Source organism: Phascolarctos cinereus, unplaced genomic scaffold, assembly GCF_003287225.1.
Source record: "Phascolarctos cinereus isolate Bilbo 61053 unplaced genomic scaffold, phaCin_HiC Scaffold_2;HRSCAF=192, whole genome shotgun sequence".
NCBI lineage: Eukaryota > Metazoa > Chordata > Mammalia > Diprotodontia > Phascolarctidae > Phascolarctos > Phascolarctos cinereus.
Window position 1 is genome coordinate 315,564,256 of NW_027555625.1, and position 13,074 is coordinate 315,577,329.

At 41.8% G+C, this 13,074-nt stretch overlaps 1 protein-coding gene across 1 annotated transcript in view; it reads left to right on the top strand.

Moving 5' to 3' along the window:
* The first annotated feature begins 2,720 nt into the window (after positions 1-2,720).
* Positions 2,721-13,074, top strand: part of BPIFB2 (BPI fold containing family B member 2) — a 38,559-nt gene continuing 28,205 nt past the window's right edge. The window contains exons 1-4 of the mRNA XM_020990545.2: positions 2,721-2,786; positions 5,483-5,626; positions 9,617-9,710; positions 12,593-12,697. Of these exons, the coding sequence (XP_020846204.1) occupies positions 5,518-5,626; positions 9,617-9,710; positions 12,593-12,697 (308 nt within the window). The 5' untranslated portion in view covers positions 2,721-2,786; positions 5,483-5,517. The remainder of the gene's footprint in view (positions 2,787-5,482; positions 5,627-9,616; positions 9,711-12,592; positions 12,698-13,074) is intronic.

Here is a 13,074-nt window from a genome sequence, read left to right on the forward strand (position 1 = left end):
ATTGCTGATATTGTATACAATGTTCTCCTGGTTCTGCTCACTTCACTTTGCATCAGTTCATGTAAGTCTTTACAGGTTTTTCTGAGAGCTTCCTGCTCATCATTTCTTATAGGACAATAGTATTCAGTCACAATCATATATATATAGCTTATTCAGCTATTCCCCAGTTGATGGACATCCCCTCAATTTCCTATTCTTTGCCAGTACTAAAAGAGCTGCTATAAATATTTTTGTACGTGTAGTTCCTTTTTCTTTTTCTTTTTTATCTATCTCTTTGGGATACAGACTTAGTAGTGGTATTGCTTGGTCAAAGGGTATACATGGTTTTATAGCACTTTGGATATAGTTCCAAATTGCTCTCTACAGAGTAGTTGAATCAGTTTACCAACACTGCATTAGTGTCTTAATTTTCTTTGGGGATATTTTGTACTGACCCAACCCCATTCTCTTTTTTGGATCCCTTAGGAGCTATAGCTCATGTCTCAGCAATTTAGAGTTGACATCTTCATCTTCTGCCATTGCCAGCCAGAGAATTCCTGGAAAGAGAGTTAGAGCTTAGTTAAGCTTAGCATGAAGCTGAGGCTGGAGCTCTACTGGGGGCAGGGAAGGATTTGGTCTTGGACCAGTATTCTCTGGTCCTGATGTCAGCTCTCAGCGTGGAGCTGGAGCAAGCTGTGGCTTAGACAGGGATCAACCGGTCTCAAAGCTGCCATTATGTCTTGCTGAAAGTTGATCATGGGATCAAAAAATCTAGTCTAACTTATACATATTTTTATACCAAGCAAAGCTGAAGGCTAGAAAGGGGAAGTCACTTACCCAAGATCACTTAGATAATTAGTAGCAGAGCTAGAATTTGAACTGACTCCAAATCCAATTCTCTTTCCTCGACATGCAGTAAGTGTTTAATAAATGCTTGTCAATTGATTTCCACTACATCATTCTTGATTTTTGCCTTTAATAGTCAGTGCCTTTCTGGGTCTAATTTCTAAAATATATAGAAAACTGAGCCAAATCTATAAGATTCTCCAGTTGATAAATGTTCAAAGCATATGAACAGGCAGTTTTCAGATGAAAAAATTAAAGCTTTCTATAGTCATATGAAAAGATGCTCTAAATCACTATTGATTAGAGAAATGCAAATCAAAACAACTTTGAGGTACCATATCAAACCTATCAGATTGGCTAATATGACAAAACAGGAAAATAATAAATGCTGGGGAAGATGTGGGAAAATTGGAACACTAATGCATTTTTCGTGGAGTTGTGAAATGATCCAACCATTTTGGAGAGCAATTTGGAACTATGCCCAAAGGGCTACAAAAATGTGCATACCCTTTGATCCAGCAACACAACTTCTAGGTCTGTATCCCAAAAAGATCATACAAATGGGAGAAGGACCCACATGTACCAAAATATTTACAGCAGCTCTTTTTGTGGTGGGAAAGAATTGGAAACTGAGGGGATGCCCATCAGTTGGGGAATGGCTGAACAAGATGTGGTATATGAATGTAATGGAATACTATTGTGCTATAAGAAATGATGAGCAAGCAGATTTCAGAAAAACCTAGAGAGACTTGTATGGACTGATGCTGAGTGAAGTGAGCAGAACCAGGAGAACGTTGTACACAGTAAAAGCCACATTGTGCGGTGACTGACTTTGACAGACTCATCTCCTCTCAGCAATGCAAAGATCTAAGACGACTCCAAAGGACTCATGATGGAAAATGCTGTCCACATCCAAGAAAAGAACTATGGAGTCTGAAGGCAGATCCAAGCACATTATTTGATCTCTCTTTTTTTTTATTTTTTGTTTGTTTCTTCTTTCTCGTAGTTTCTTCCATTAGTTCTAATACTTTACAACATGACTAGCATGAAAATATGAATGTATATGTAAAGCCCATCTCAGATTGCATGCCATCTTGGGGAGGAAGGAGGGGAGAGATGGGGAGAAAATTTGGAACTCAAAATCTCATAGAAGTGAATGCTGAAAACTAAAAATAAGTAAATAAACAACTCCCCCAAAAAAACAAAACAAAAAAAAGTTGGTGATTTTCTGAATGTTGTTAGGTGGCCTTGAGAGGTCATATTAATTACAGGTCTAGCTCAAACCTCTTCAAGGCTCACAAATTGCTTTTTTTTTCTTTTTTGGTGAGGCAATCAAGGTTAAGTGACTTGCCCAGAGTCACACAGCTAGTAACTATTTTGTATCTGAGGCTGGATTTGAACTCAGGTCCTCCTGACTTCAAGGCCAGAGCTCTATCCACTGTGCTGCCTAGCTGCCCCTACAAATTGCTTTCTTTACAGCAGCCCTAGGATAAAGATCATCTCAGTAATACTCCTGCTTGTGGGAACTTCCCACTTGGATATGAAGATGATTCAGTCCCTCCTCTTTCCTTGCAATTTTTGTCTCACCTTTTCTTCATCACAGATTGCTACGATTTTGAGGAGTCCTCTCTTTCTGGGAATATCCTCTGGCTACCTTTGGGAGGAGATGAAGATGTCAGCTCACTGATGGGCCCTTTGGCAGCTATGCCCAGCAACGTGGCATATTCCTATCACCTCAGCAGGGGTGAATCTAGTTGGCAAAGGTCCTTATTTGCAGAGAAAACAGTGCCCATCAAAAGCAAATGGGCCCCTCCCTAGGCGCAAGGTGCTCATGGTTGCTGTTCCCTTTCCCCAAAGTGTCGTCCTCTTTGGGAGGCTTATAAAGCAGTCTCTGGCCCAGGGAGAGGGAAGACCCAAGGACTTACCACTGATGATCCATCTTCTACAGGTAACAGATTGAGGTATGAATGGGAAAGCTGTTTTTTTGGGGGGAGGGGAATGAAGGGATCGTAAGGAGGCAATGGGGTTCAATGCAAAGATATCATCAGGAGACCTGGGTTCTTGTGTTAACACTACCATTTACTAGCTGTGTGACATTGGACAAATACCTTATCGTATTTGGATCTGTTCCCCTCATCTACAAAATAAGTGTGTTGGACTATATAAGGGGTTTTTAAAGTGGAATCTACGAACTGATTAAAATTTTTTTTTGGATAACTCTATTTCAGTATAATTGATTTCCTTTATATGCTTATGTATTTTATTTAAAAAAAAACCATTATTCTGAGAAAGGTGTGCACAGACTTCAACAGACTGCCAGAGTTAGAAGTGGGTCAATGGCACAAAAATGTTAAGAACCGTTTTTTAAGATGTGAAGAATCCATCTTTAAGGTCCTTTTCAGCTCTGCCTCTCTAAGTTCTAAGGTCTGTTCCAGCTCTGCCATTCCTTGTTCTAGTTTCTGAGGTCCATTCCAATGTTTACATTTGTTTTTCTATGGTCTTTTTGAGCTCTAACATTCTATATCCTAAGCTCTTATTTTGGAAAATCCCTTCCAGCCCTGGTGTTCTGTGTTCTACATTTTCAGGCCTCTTTTGGCTCTAACATTCTAAATGTTAAACTTTAAAACCCATGATGCTGACATTTGATTTTTTTCATAGGATGATCTCGGAGGTTTATTCTTAAAGAGTCCTACAGGATCCTGTCTATCTCTTTCAGCAAGTAATTAAATTTGTCCAAGTGGTGATTTGGACCCCAGTATAGTGGAAAGTAACACCAGTTTAATAGTTACAAGATGTAGATGCTAGCATTTTCACTCATTCTCTACGTGACCTTAGGTATTTTCTGGGCTTCAGTTTCTCCATGTAGGAGGACTGACTATTCCTGCCCTACTCCAACTAAGCGGCTGTTCTGAAGAACTGGTGAGATACTGAACTTGGGGAAAGGAAAGGACCTAAGAAAAGCTAGAAGTGCTGATCCCATAAAATTTTAGAGTTGGAGTTCCCTTTAGTTCATCCTAGACCTGTATAGGAATCTCCTCTACAACATCATTGAATGGTGGTCAACCAACTTCTGATTGAAGAACTCCAATGATGGGGAACATACTAATTCCTGAGGCAGCCTGTTCTGCTTTGGGACAACCAAGGCTTAGGAAGGTTTTCCTTATATTGAGAGGTATCCTTGTTTAGTCATTTCAGTAGCATCTGACACTTCATGAGCCCATTTGGAGTTTTCATGGCAAAGATACTGGAGTGGTTTGCCATTTCCTTCTCCAGTTAATTTTTCAGATGAGGAAACTGGGTTAAGTGACTTGCCCAGGATCACAAAGCTAGCAAGTGTCTGAGGCTGGATTTGAACTCATGAAGCTAATCTTCCTGATTCTAAGTGCAGTGCTCTATCCACTGTGCAACCTAGCTGCTCACATTTAGAGGTAGGTAAGCATAAAGCATTTATTAAGTACTTACTATGTGAGGCACTGTGCTAAGCCCCAGTGATACAAATACAATTAAATAAGATAATTTTTGCCCAGTGGGGGAAGATGCTGTGTAAAGGAGAACTGAAAAGTGGGAGGGGGGAAGGGTACCTAAGTGGAGCAAGGCACCTGTCAGGGAGATGGAAAAGTCAGGAGAGTAAGTTGAATCAGGAGTGAAGTATTACTATGGTCCATCAAGAAATGGTGGTCAGCACTAGGGAGTCCCCAGTCAGAAAACTAGCCACCAAGGTGGCTAATGATGTGAACATTCTGGAAAAAAGAATTGAGTCAAGATGAGGAGAAAGTTGCTCCTCCAAGGTTCTTTCTAAGGAAAATTGAGTTTACCCTTTCTCTATACAACCACTCTTCATGGAAGTCTTTTCTACTCCAGACAAAATATTCCCAGTTCATTCAACTAATCTTGTATGTGGAGGGTTAACTAGACCTTTGGCAAGTTCTTTCTTGGATTTGAATCCTTACATAGGAAGTCTATAGTTGAACTTGAGTCACAGAGTGTCTGGGAAACAAACCCATCCGATAAGACAAGTCCTTTTGTGATATTAGTCACTGATTCTCCGAGGTCCCTTGGAAAAGGTTTCTGCACATTCCCTGAACATCAGTAGGGCTAAGGCAGCTATGGGCATAGGACTGGTCTCCCAGCCTCCAAGCTTGTCTACTGGAGCAGGTGATTGGGTCCAAGGTGGGGACCAAGCTGGGTGATTGGTGTGTGTTTCTCTGGGGACATCCTCAAAGTATTTCTTTTCTTTCTTTCCATAGCTCTCTTAAATCTGAAAATGCAGGTAAAGTCTTTCCAGGGTGGCTCTAGCAAGGACTTGAATAATAAGCACTTTTCCCACTTTTCCATCCATTGGCTGTTTATAACCATACTTTGAGGTGGGCGAGGCAGGAGTGATCATATCTATTTAATAAAGGATGAAATGGAGGCCTGGAAAGGGAAATGTCCAAGGTCACACATCATGTCAGTGGTAGATGTGGGATTAGAACTCAGGTCCCCAACTCTCAATTTGATTAAATTTTCCCTTTTACTATATTTCCTGAAAGAAGAAGAGGGAGTTGATTAAGTGAAGGATTGTGTAGCTTGTTTTGTGGATCAGTTTTGACAGAACTAGCTCTATTTTAACCCCCAAACCCTTTTGATGAGGTACCAGCTATCCTGTTCTCACCAGGTTCCTTGATCCGTAACTCATTGCCAGAATCAGCCATGTTTCTAGTGTGTACCTTGGGATTCCTCTTTGGGATGTTGGTCCCATTCTGTGGAGCCTACTCACCAAGGATTGTGGTCAGGATTAACGAGGCAGCCCTGGACTATGGTAAGTGAAGTGACTTATCTGGTCAATCAGAGTAGTCGTTAGCTATTTCAGTGCTGGAACAAGCAGCGAATCTGGGTCAAGCAATGGGAGAGGTACCCTCAAATTAACTTTGCAATTTATGAAATGAAAAGAATACAGGGAGTAATTAAGAGAGATTTCAGTTAAGGGAGAGGGAGAGTTGGTTACTACAGTGGCTTATAGATAAGTGCTATTAATAGCATCCTCCCATAGCTTCTTTTAAAAAACAAATTAGTCATGTTAACAACTGGTTAACAAACTCATCGTTTCTACTGCTGTGAGTGCATTACTAGATTTTTATGCCCTCTATATTTTGCCCCATAGCCTTGCCCCATTTATGGCTCTCTAATCAGCTATGGGTGCCACCTGTCATGCGAATAGGCAATAATAATAATAATAATGATAATAATACTAGTTAGTGTTTTTATAGAATCTTAAGGTTTGTAAAGCACTTTATACATGTTATCTCATTTGGTTCTCACAATAACCCTGCGAGGCAGGTGATGTTTCCCATATCCCCAACTTCTTGATAACCCTGAGAAGTTAAGAGACTTGCTTAGGGTCACATAACTAGTAAATGTCTGAGACGGGATTCAGACTTCGTGGCTTTGGGATGAGTATTGGTGGTAGAACTTACAGAGCATTACATTAATCTTTGTGTTTAATCAGAGCAGGGTGATTGCATAGCAGGGGCTGGGAGCCTCGAGTGAGGGGCCAGTGAGGAGTCAGGACTTTCAGATTGGATGCAGGTGGGAGGTGCTGCTGCTGAGCCTTGGAGTTTGAGGTATACTAGTTTAGATTTGAGAAGTTTGGTGTCGGCTCGTCTTTCAGCACAGGAAGGTCTTGCCCTTTGGTTTTGCATGTGCTCTGAAATTGTACTCTACAGTGAAGGGAGCTTTAGCCTTGGAGTCATTTATTCTTTTAGTCTAACCAACTCTTTCACTAATTCACTATGTTATCTTAGGCTAGAAGCTTCCCTTTTCTGCAATGCCATTGAACTTTCTGCTGTACAAAATATTTGACATAACAATGATAACAATAGCAGCAGTAATGATAACAATAACAGCAGCTAACTTGTGCCAGGCATTGTGCTAAGCGCTTTATAAATATTATCTCCTTTGATTCTCTGTTTTCTTCCCTGTAAAACAAGGGAATTGTACCAGATGATCTCTAAGGTCCCTTGCAGAGTGGACATTTTCTGTTCCCTTTCAGGTCTGAAATTCTGTGTTCTAAGGTTCCTTTCATTGCTGACATTCTTTCCCCCCAGCTGTGACATCGTCTGTTCTAGGGCTCTCCTAACTCTGATGTTCTGTGTGTTAAGGTCCCTTTCCTCCTAGGATTGGTAAAACGTTTTATCTGTGAACCATTAGAGTGTTATAAGCTGTAGGAACATGCCTCTTGGGTCAGACAGAATAATGTGTTGGTTCTAGCTGATGTTTGGTCCCTGCAGGCATAGGGTTTCTTATGTGTCTGGTCGCCTAGGCTCCTCAGAGAGAGCTCCTCTGTGTTCTTTCAGATTCTCAGCCTGTCAATCAAGAAACACTAATCACATATTTACTGTGTGCCAGGCACAAAAATAAAAATAACATAGTCCCTGTCCTCAAAGGGGCATATGTTACATTTTACAAATTTTATTCATTTATTTTTTAACATTCATTTAAAAAATGTGGATTTCCAAATTCTCTCCCTCCCTCCTACTCTTCCCCCACCCACAAAGAAGGCAAGCAGCATGATATCCATTATACATATAAAGTCATGCAAAACATATTTCCATGTTGGCATTTCACAAAAAAACCCCCCAAAACAAAATAACAAACCAAAAAAAGAAAAAGCAATGAAAAGCAAGCAACATAAAGAAAGTGAAAAAAGTATGCTTCAATCTGCACTTAGAGTTCACCAGATCTCTTTCTGGAGATGGATAACATTTTTCATCATGTGTCCTTTGAAGTTGTCTTGGATCATCATATTGATCAGAGTAGCTAAGCCTTTCACATTTGATCACCATTACAGTATTGTTACTGTGTACAAAGTTCTCCTGGTTCTACTCCCTTCTCTTTGCATCAGTTCGTTTATGTCTTCCCAGGTTTTTCTTACACCATCCTGCTCATCATTTCTTATAGCACAATAGTATTCCATCACAATCATATACTATATCTTGTTCAGCCATTCCCCAATTGATGGGCATCCCCTTAATTTCTAACTCTTTGCCACCACGAAAGAGCTGCTATAAATATTTTTGTATGTGTTAAGTCTTTTTCAAGGGGGCTCATAGTCTAATGGGATAGACAATATGAAAATAACTATGTACATATAAGATATATATAGTGTAAATGGAAAGTCATCCCTAAGGGAAGATTGGTAACTGTCCCCCTCCCACATATGCCTCCCTTCCAAAGGACTTTTGTGGAGGTGGGATGTAAGCAGAGTTTTTGCCGATCCTCCATTTGAAGATGTCCTCATGGGGATGCATCTATTGCTGAAGCACCCACTCTACTTTTTTTTCCAAGTCTAACTGTTCACTGTGTGACCCTGGGCAAGTCACTTAACCCCAATTGCAAAAAAAAAAAAAGAATATCCAAGTCTAACTGTTCAGAGACTCTACCCACTACTGAGCTGAAAAATTCCACTCATTGTTCTGGTCCTGCCTTTGAGATAAATCCTTTCACTTCATTAACAACCTTTCTAATAATTGAAGAGTTATCAAAATCCCTAGGTTAAACATCCCCAGGTCCTTCAACTGATCCTGGTTTAGCCTTTAGTCCTCTCACCCTCCTGGTCACCCTCCTGTGGACATGTGCTTTGGTTTGTCAATATCCTTTCTCAAAAGTGCCCAGCAGAGTCACCTAGAAATTTGCAGCAGCCTTCGCTGGAACCTTCTCGTCCTGGGTCACATCTAGGCCAGGAGGGCCTGTTGGATCCCTTACGCTGGCAGAGGATAAAGGATGTCAGTGATCTGTGTTTGGTTGGTGTGACAGATACACAAGTGAAAGGGTGATTGCCTTTGAATAACTAGGTCTGAGAGGCTCTGGCTCTTTTCCTTGTTCTGTCACACCAGACTGTTTGACTTTCTTTTGTCCCACAAGGGCTGCATCTGCCTTTGTTGATTTCAAGAGGAAATTGTGTGACTGGCCCAGGAATTCAGAGGGCACACCTTCCCTCAGGGTTAGTCATCTCTTCAGAATGCTGGGCCCTGGGGGTCTAGGATCCTGCCGCTCTCCCTCCATCCTCCCAATAAAGAACCAAAAGATGGAGTCTCCTTCAAACTGCATCCCTCTCTCTTTTCCTTAGTATAGTGTGGTGGAAAGAGCTCAGGAGGTAGTGGGCTCTCCATCATTGGAGGTGTACAGAGTTGTATGACCATTTGTGGGCATGTTGTAGAGGGCCTTCCTGTTCCCTCTGTAGTTCATTTAAGCTCTGGGGTGCTTTGATTCTAATTATCTCTGAACTTTAAATCTGAAAATTTGGGTTTCCTGTCCTGGCTTAACCACTTATTAATTGTATGACCTTGAGTAATGTACTTTCTTTCCATGAGGCCATTTACTCTCATCACATAGTCCTTCAGTCAATCAATAAACATTTATTAAGTGCCAACTGTGTGTCAAATGCTGGATGATAATATTTTCTCTGCCTACCCCACAGGGCAGTTGTGAGGGTCAATTGAAATAATGGATATAAAGTGCTTTGAAACTATAAAGTGCTTATAAATGTAAGCAATCATTTCCTTCTCCTCCTCCCTCAAAGTCTGGCATGGAACTTCCCCTCTGGCCCCAAGTCTGGGGAAATGTGGAGGATGCTGTCCTATAGGGGAAAGATTGGATGCCAGGAGACGTGGGTTCTGATTCTGCTTTGCTGTATTCCTGGTTGCTTTCCCTCTTGCACAATGAGGGGATGGATTAGGTGGGCTCTAAGGTCCATCATAGCTCTCATATGGCATCATAGCAACGACACTGAAATGCTGCCTCTTTTACTCAGTGGCACAGATGGGGCGCACGTCTTTCCAGAATGCCCTGAAGATTCGACTCCCTGATCTCCTTGACCTAAAAGAAGGTTACTTCCAACGAACCCCGTAAGTTCCCCACTGGGCCAGTCCCTGCCCTGACGTTTCTCAGAAGCTATCGCTGTTCCTTTCCAGACAGTCTTTAGTCAATCCAAGTCAAACTACTGTAAATAGTTGTGTCCCTGATCTCCTATCTACATCTGAGCAGAAGCATTTATTTACTTAGGTCTTCCCATGGAGGTAGTATGGTATTATATGGAGGCTCTGGAGTGTTCCTAGCTATGTGACCTTGGGGAAGCCAAAGGATGGAGTCTCCTTTAAACTTCATCCCTCTTCCTTTTCTTTAGTATAGTATAATGGAAAGAGCTTGAGAGGTCGTGGGCTCCCCATCATTGGAGGAGTACAAAGATTGCATGACCATTTAAGGGCATATTATAGGCGGTATTCCTGCTCTGCTAGGGGTTGAATGGACTAGGTGCCCTTTGTAGTTTATTTAACCTCTGGGGTGCTTTGATTCTAAGATTCCAAGACATTGCCTTCCTAGATTTTTATTTGCTTCTCCGTAAAAAAGGGGGCTGAACTCAATTATTTCTATTATTATTCTATAATAATAATAGTGAGCATTTATGGCGTGCCCACTGTATACTAGGCACTGTGATAATTGTTTTACAGATGTTATCTCATTTGATCCTTACAATAACCCTGGCAGATAGGTGCTGCTATTGGCCCTATCTTACAGTTGAAGAAACTGAGGCAAGCATAGGATAAGTAATTTCCCCAAGGTCATATGTTTAGTAAGTGTCTGAGGCTGGATTTGAACTCAGGTCTTCCTGACTCCAGGTCCAGAGCTCTATCCACTGCCCCACCTAGCTGCTTTTCAGCTTTAGATCTGTGATGTCTTCTTTCAGTGCCCAAGTTAAGGGCTCCCTTCCTGTAAGGGGCTTCTCTGTAGAACTCCATGTTCCCACAGAGCTTTTGTGCTGATGGAGCATTGTTCATGGGGGAAGCTTCTGCGCTACCTCCACCAGCAGGCTGTGCAGATGGACTTCACTACCAGACTCCTTGTAGACCCTGGCTAGGTAGTCATCACCATGGAGTTTTTCCCTCTCACTCAGAGCTGAAACCTTCCTCACGTGCTGTGTCTCCCATTGGAATGTGAGCTTCTTAAGAAGAAGAACTGTTGGGGCAGGTAGGTGGTGCAGTGGATAGAGCACTGGCCCTGAAGTCAGGAGAACCTGAGTTCAAATCCAGCCTCAGACCAAACACTTGACACTTACTAGCTGTGTGACCCTGGACAAGTCACTTAACCCCAATAGCTTAAAAAAAAAAGAAGGGGGGACTGTCTTTGCTTTTCTATTTGTATCCTCCAGAATTCAACATAGTTCTTAGCACATAAGAAGTGCTTAATAATGCTTTTTTATTCATTCATTCATGGAAAGCTCTCTGGAAGGGAAAATGGGAACTCATGTCATGTGGCATGTGCCAGCTATATTCATGTCTATGTAATAGGCCCAGGCAGTTGTCTTACCTACATGGGATGGTTTCAATGGGGAACCTAACTTTCATTTTTGGTGTTATTGAGCCCAAATCTCTCCGGCGTGGCCCTTGACATTTTGCCACTCTAAAAGAGAAGTGAAGGATCTTAAAGTCATGTAATTCTGAGTCAGAAGGTCAAACCTACTCATTTAAAAAATGAGTAAACTGAAGACCAGAGAAGGGAATGACCTATCCACAGCCGCACTTTCTCAGCATGCCCCTTCCTGCTATCTGTCAATCAATCAATCAGCAAGAATTTATTAAGCACCTACTATGTACCTGGGACTCTGCTAAGTGTTAAGGTTACAAAGAAAAAAAAAAGAAACATTCCTGACTCTCAAGGTACTTATATTTAATTGGGTAGGACACAATGAACATAGATTAAATATATACTGAGTGTATATATATGTAGATATATGTACACATATTAAGTACTGTATAAAGTCACTTTGGCAGGGAGGGTGCTAGGAGCAATGGTGAGGGTGTAAGGGGGGAGATAAGGAAAAACTTCAAGTAGGTAGGGTTTCAGCTGAGTTTTAAAGGATTTTAGAAGGGGGAGGAGTGAGGAGGGAGTACATTGTAGGCGTGGGGGCCTGCCAGTGCAAACGCATCTTTGAAAAAGTCATCCCAAAGATGGGGGATGGCATGCTGCATAAGTTTGGCTGGATCATAGGGTGCAAGGAGAATAATGTGTACTGAGACATGAAAACTAGGAAAGGGCCTGGTTGTGGAGATCTTTAAATGCCAAACAGCATAATTTCTGTTTGATCCTAAAGGTTACAAACAATTACTGGAATTTATTAAGGGGGGTGTGGATGAGAGGGGAGAGTGGTGACATGATTAAGTCTATGCTTAAGGAAACTTACTGTGGGTTGCTGTGTGAAATGAAGTGAATTGGAGTGGGGAGAGACTTAAGGCAAGGAGATTAATATTATTATTATTATTATTATTATTATTATTATTATTAGTCTATTGCAATGGTCCAGGCCAAAGGTGATGAGGACTTCGACCAGGGCAATGGCTGTGTGAGTAGAGGACAGGTGTTGGATTTGAGAGATGTTATGGAGGTAGAAATGATAAGATTTGGAATTGACTGGATATGTGGAACAAGGGAGAGTTAGGCATCATGGATAACTCTGAGGCTGAGTACCTGGGAGATATTGAGGATGGTGGTACTTTGACAGAAATAGGGAAGTCTGGAAGAAAGGTGGGTTTGGGCGGAAAGATCATGAGTTCTGTTTTGAAACGTTGGGATTATATTGGCTATGAGACATCCAATCACCTTGATTTTGGCTCTCCTGCTCTGGGCCACAGCTCTAACTATTTGCTTGTCTGCCTCTGGCCTCAGGGTCCAAGCTGGAACGCAGACTTTCATCCTGGAAACCATTCACTAATGCTCACTTCTCATCCCTCAGGGTCTTCATACTTGACAGCGATATTCCCCACTTTAATCTGAAATTTATCCCTAATTATGGGATTCGCCTGTCTGCTGCTGGCCACGTCAATATGACAGTTATTTTGTGAGTATGCACCCTTGGGCCAGGAAAGAGGGATGGAATGGGTGTAGAGGATTCCTATGGGAAAGGTTGAGCTGGGAATTGGGGTATGTGTTTAAATTCTGACTCCTACTAACCCCCAAGCAGCAAAAATGACTTAACAAGGATTCCAAACAGCTCTTCCTTTCTGGGCCCCACTTTGGTCAGGATTGCTGCCCAGGAATCCTTTCCATACCTCACATCACAATACTTTATCCTCCTTCAAGTACTACCCCCAAACTCTTATCTCATTCGGATCAGTAGTCAGGAAGGGGGTGATTATCTCTGTTCAGTAGTTGAAGAAACCAAGATTCAGATGAGGATGACATCTAGGCTGTGAGGCTGGGTGAATGGAAGGATAG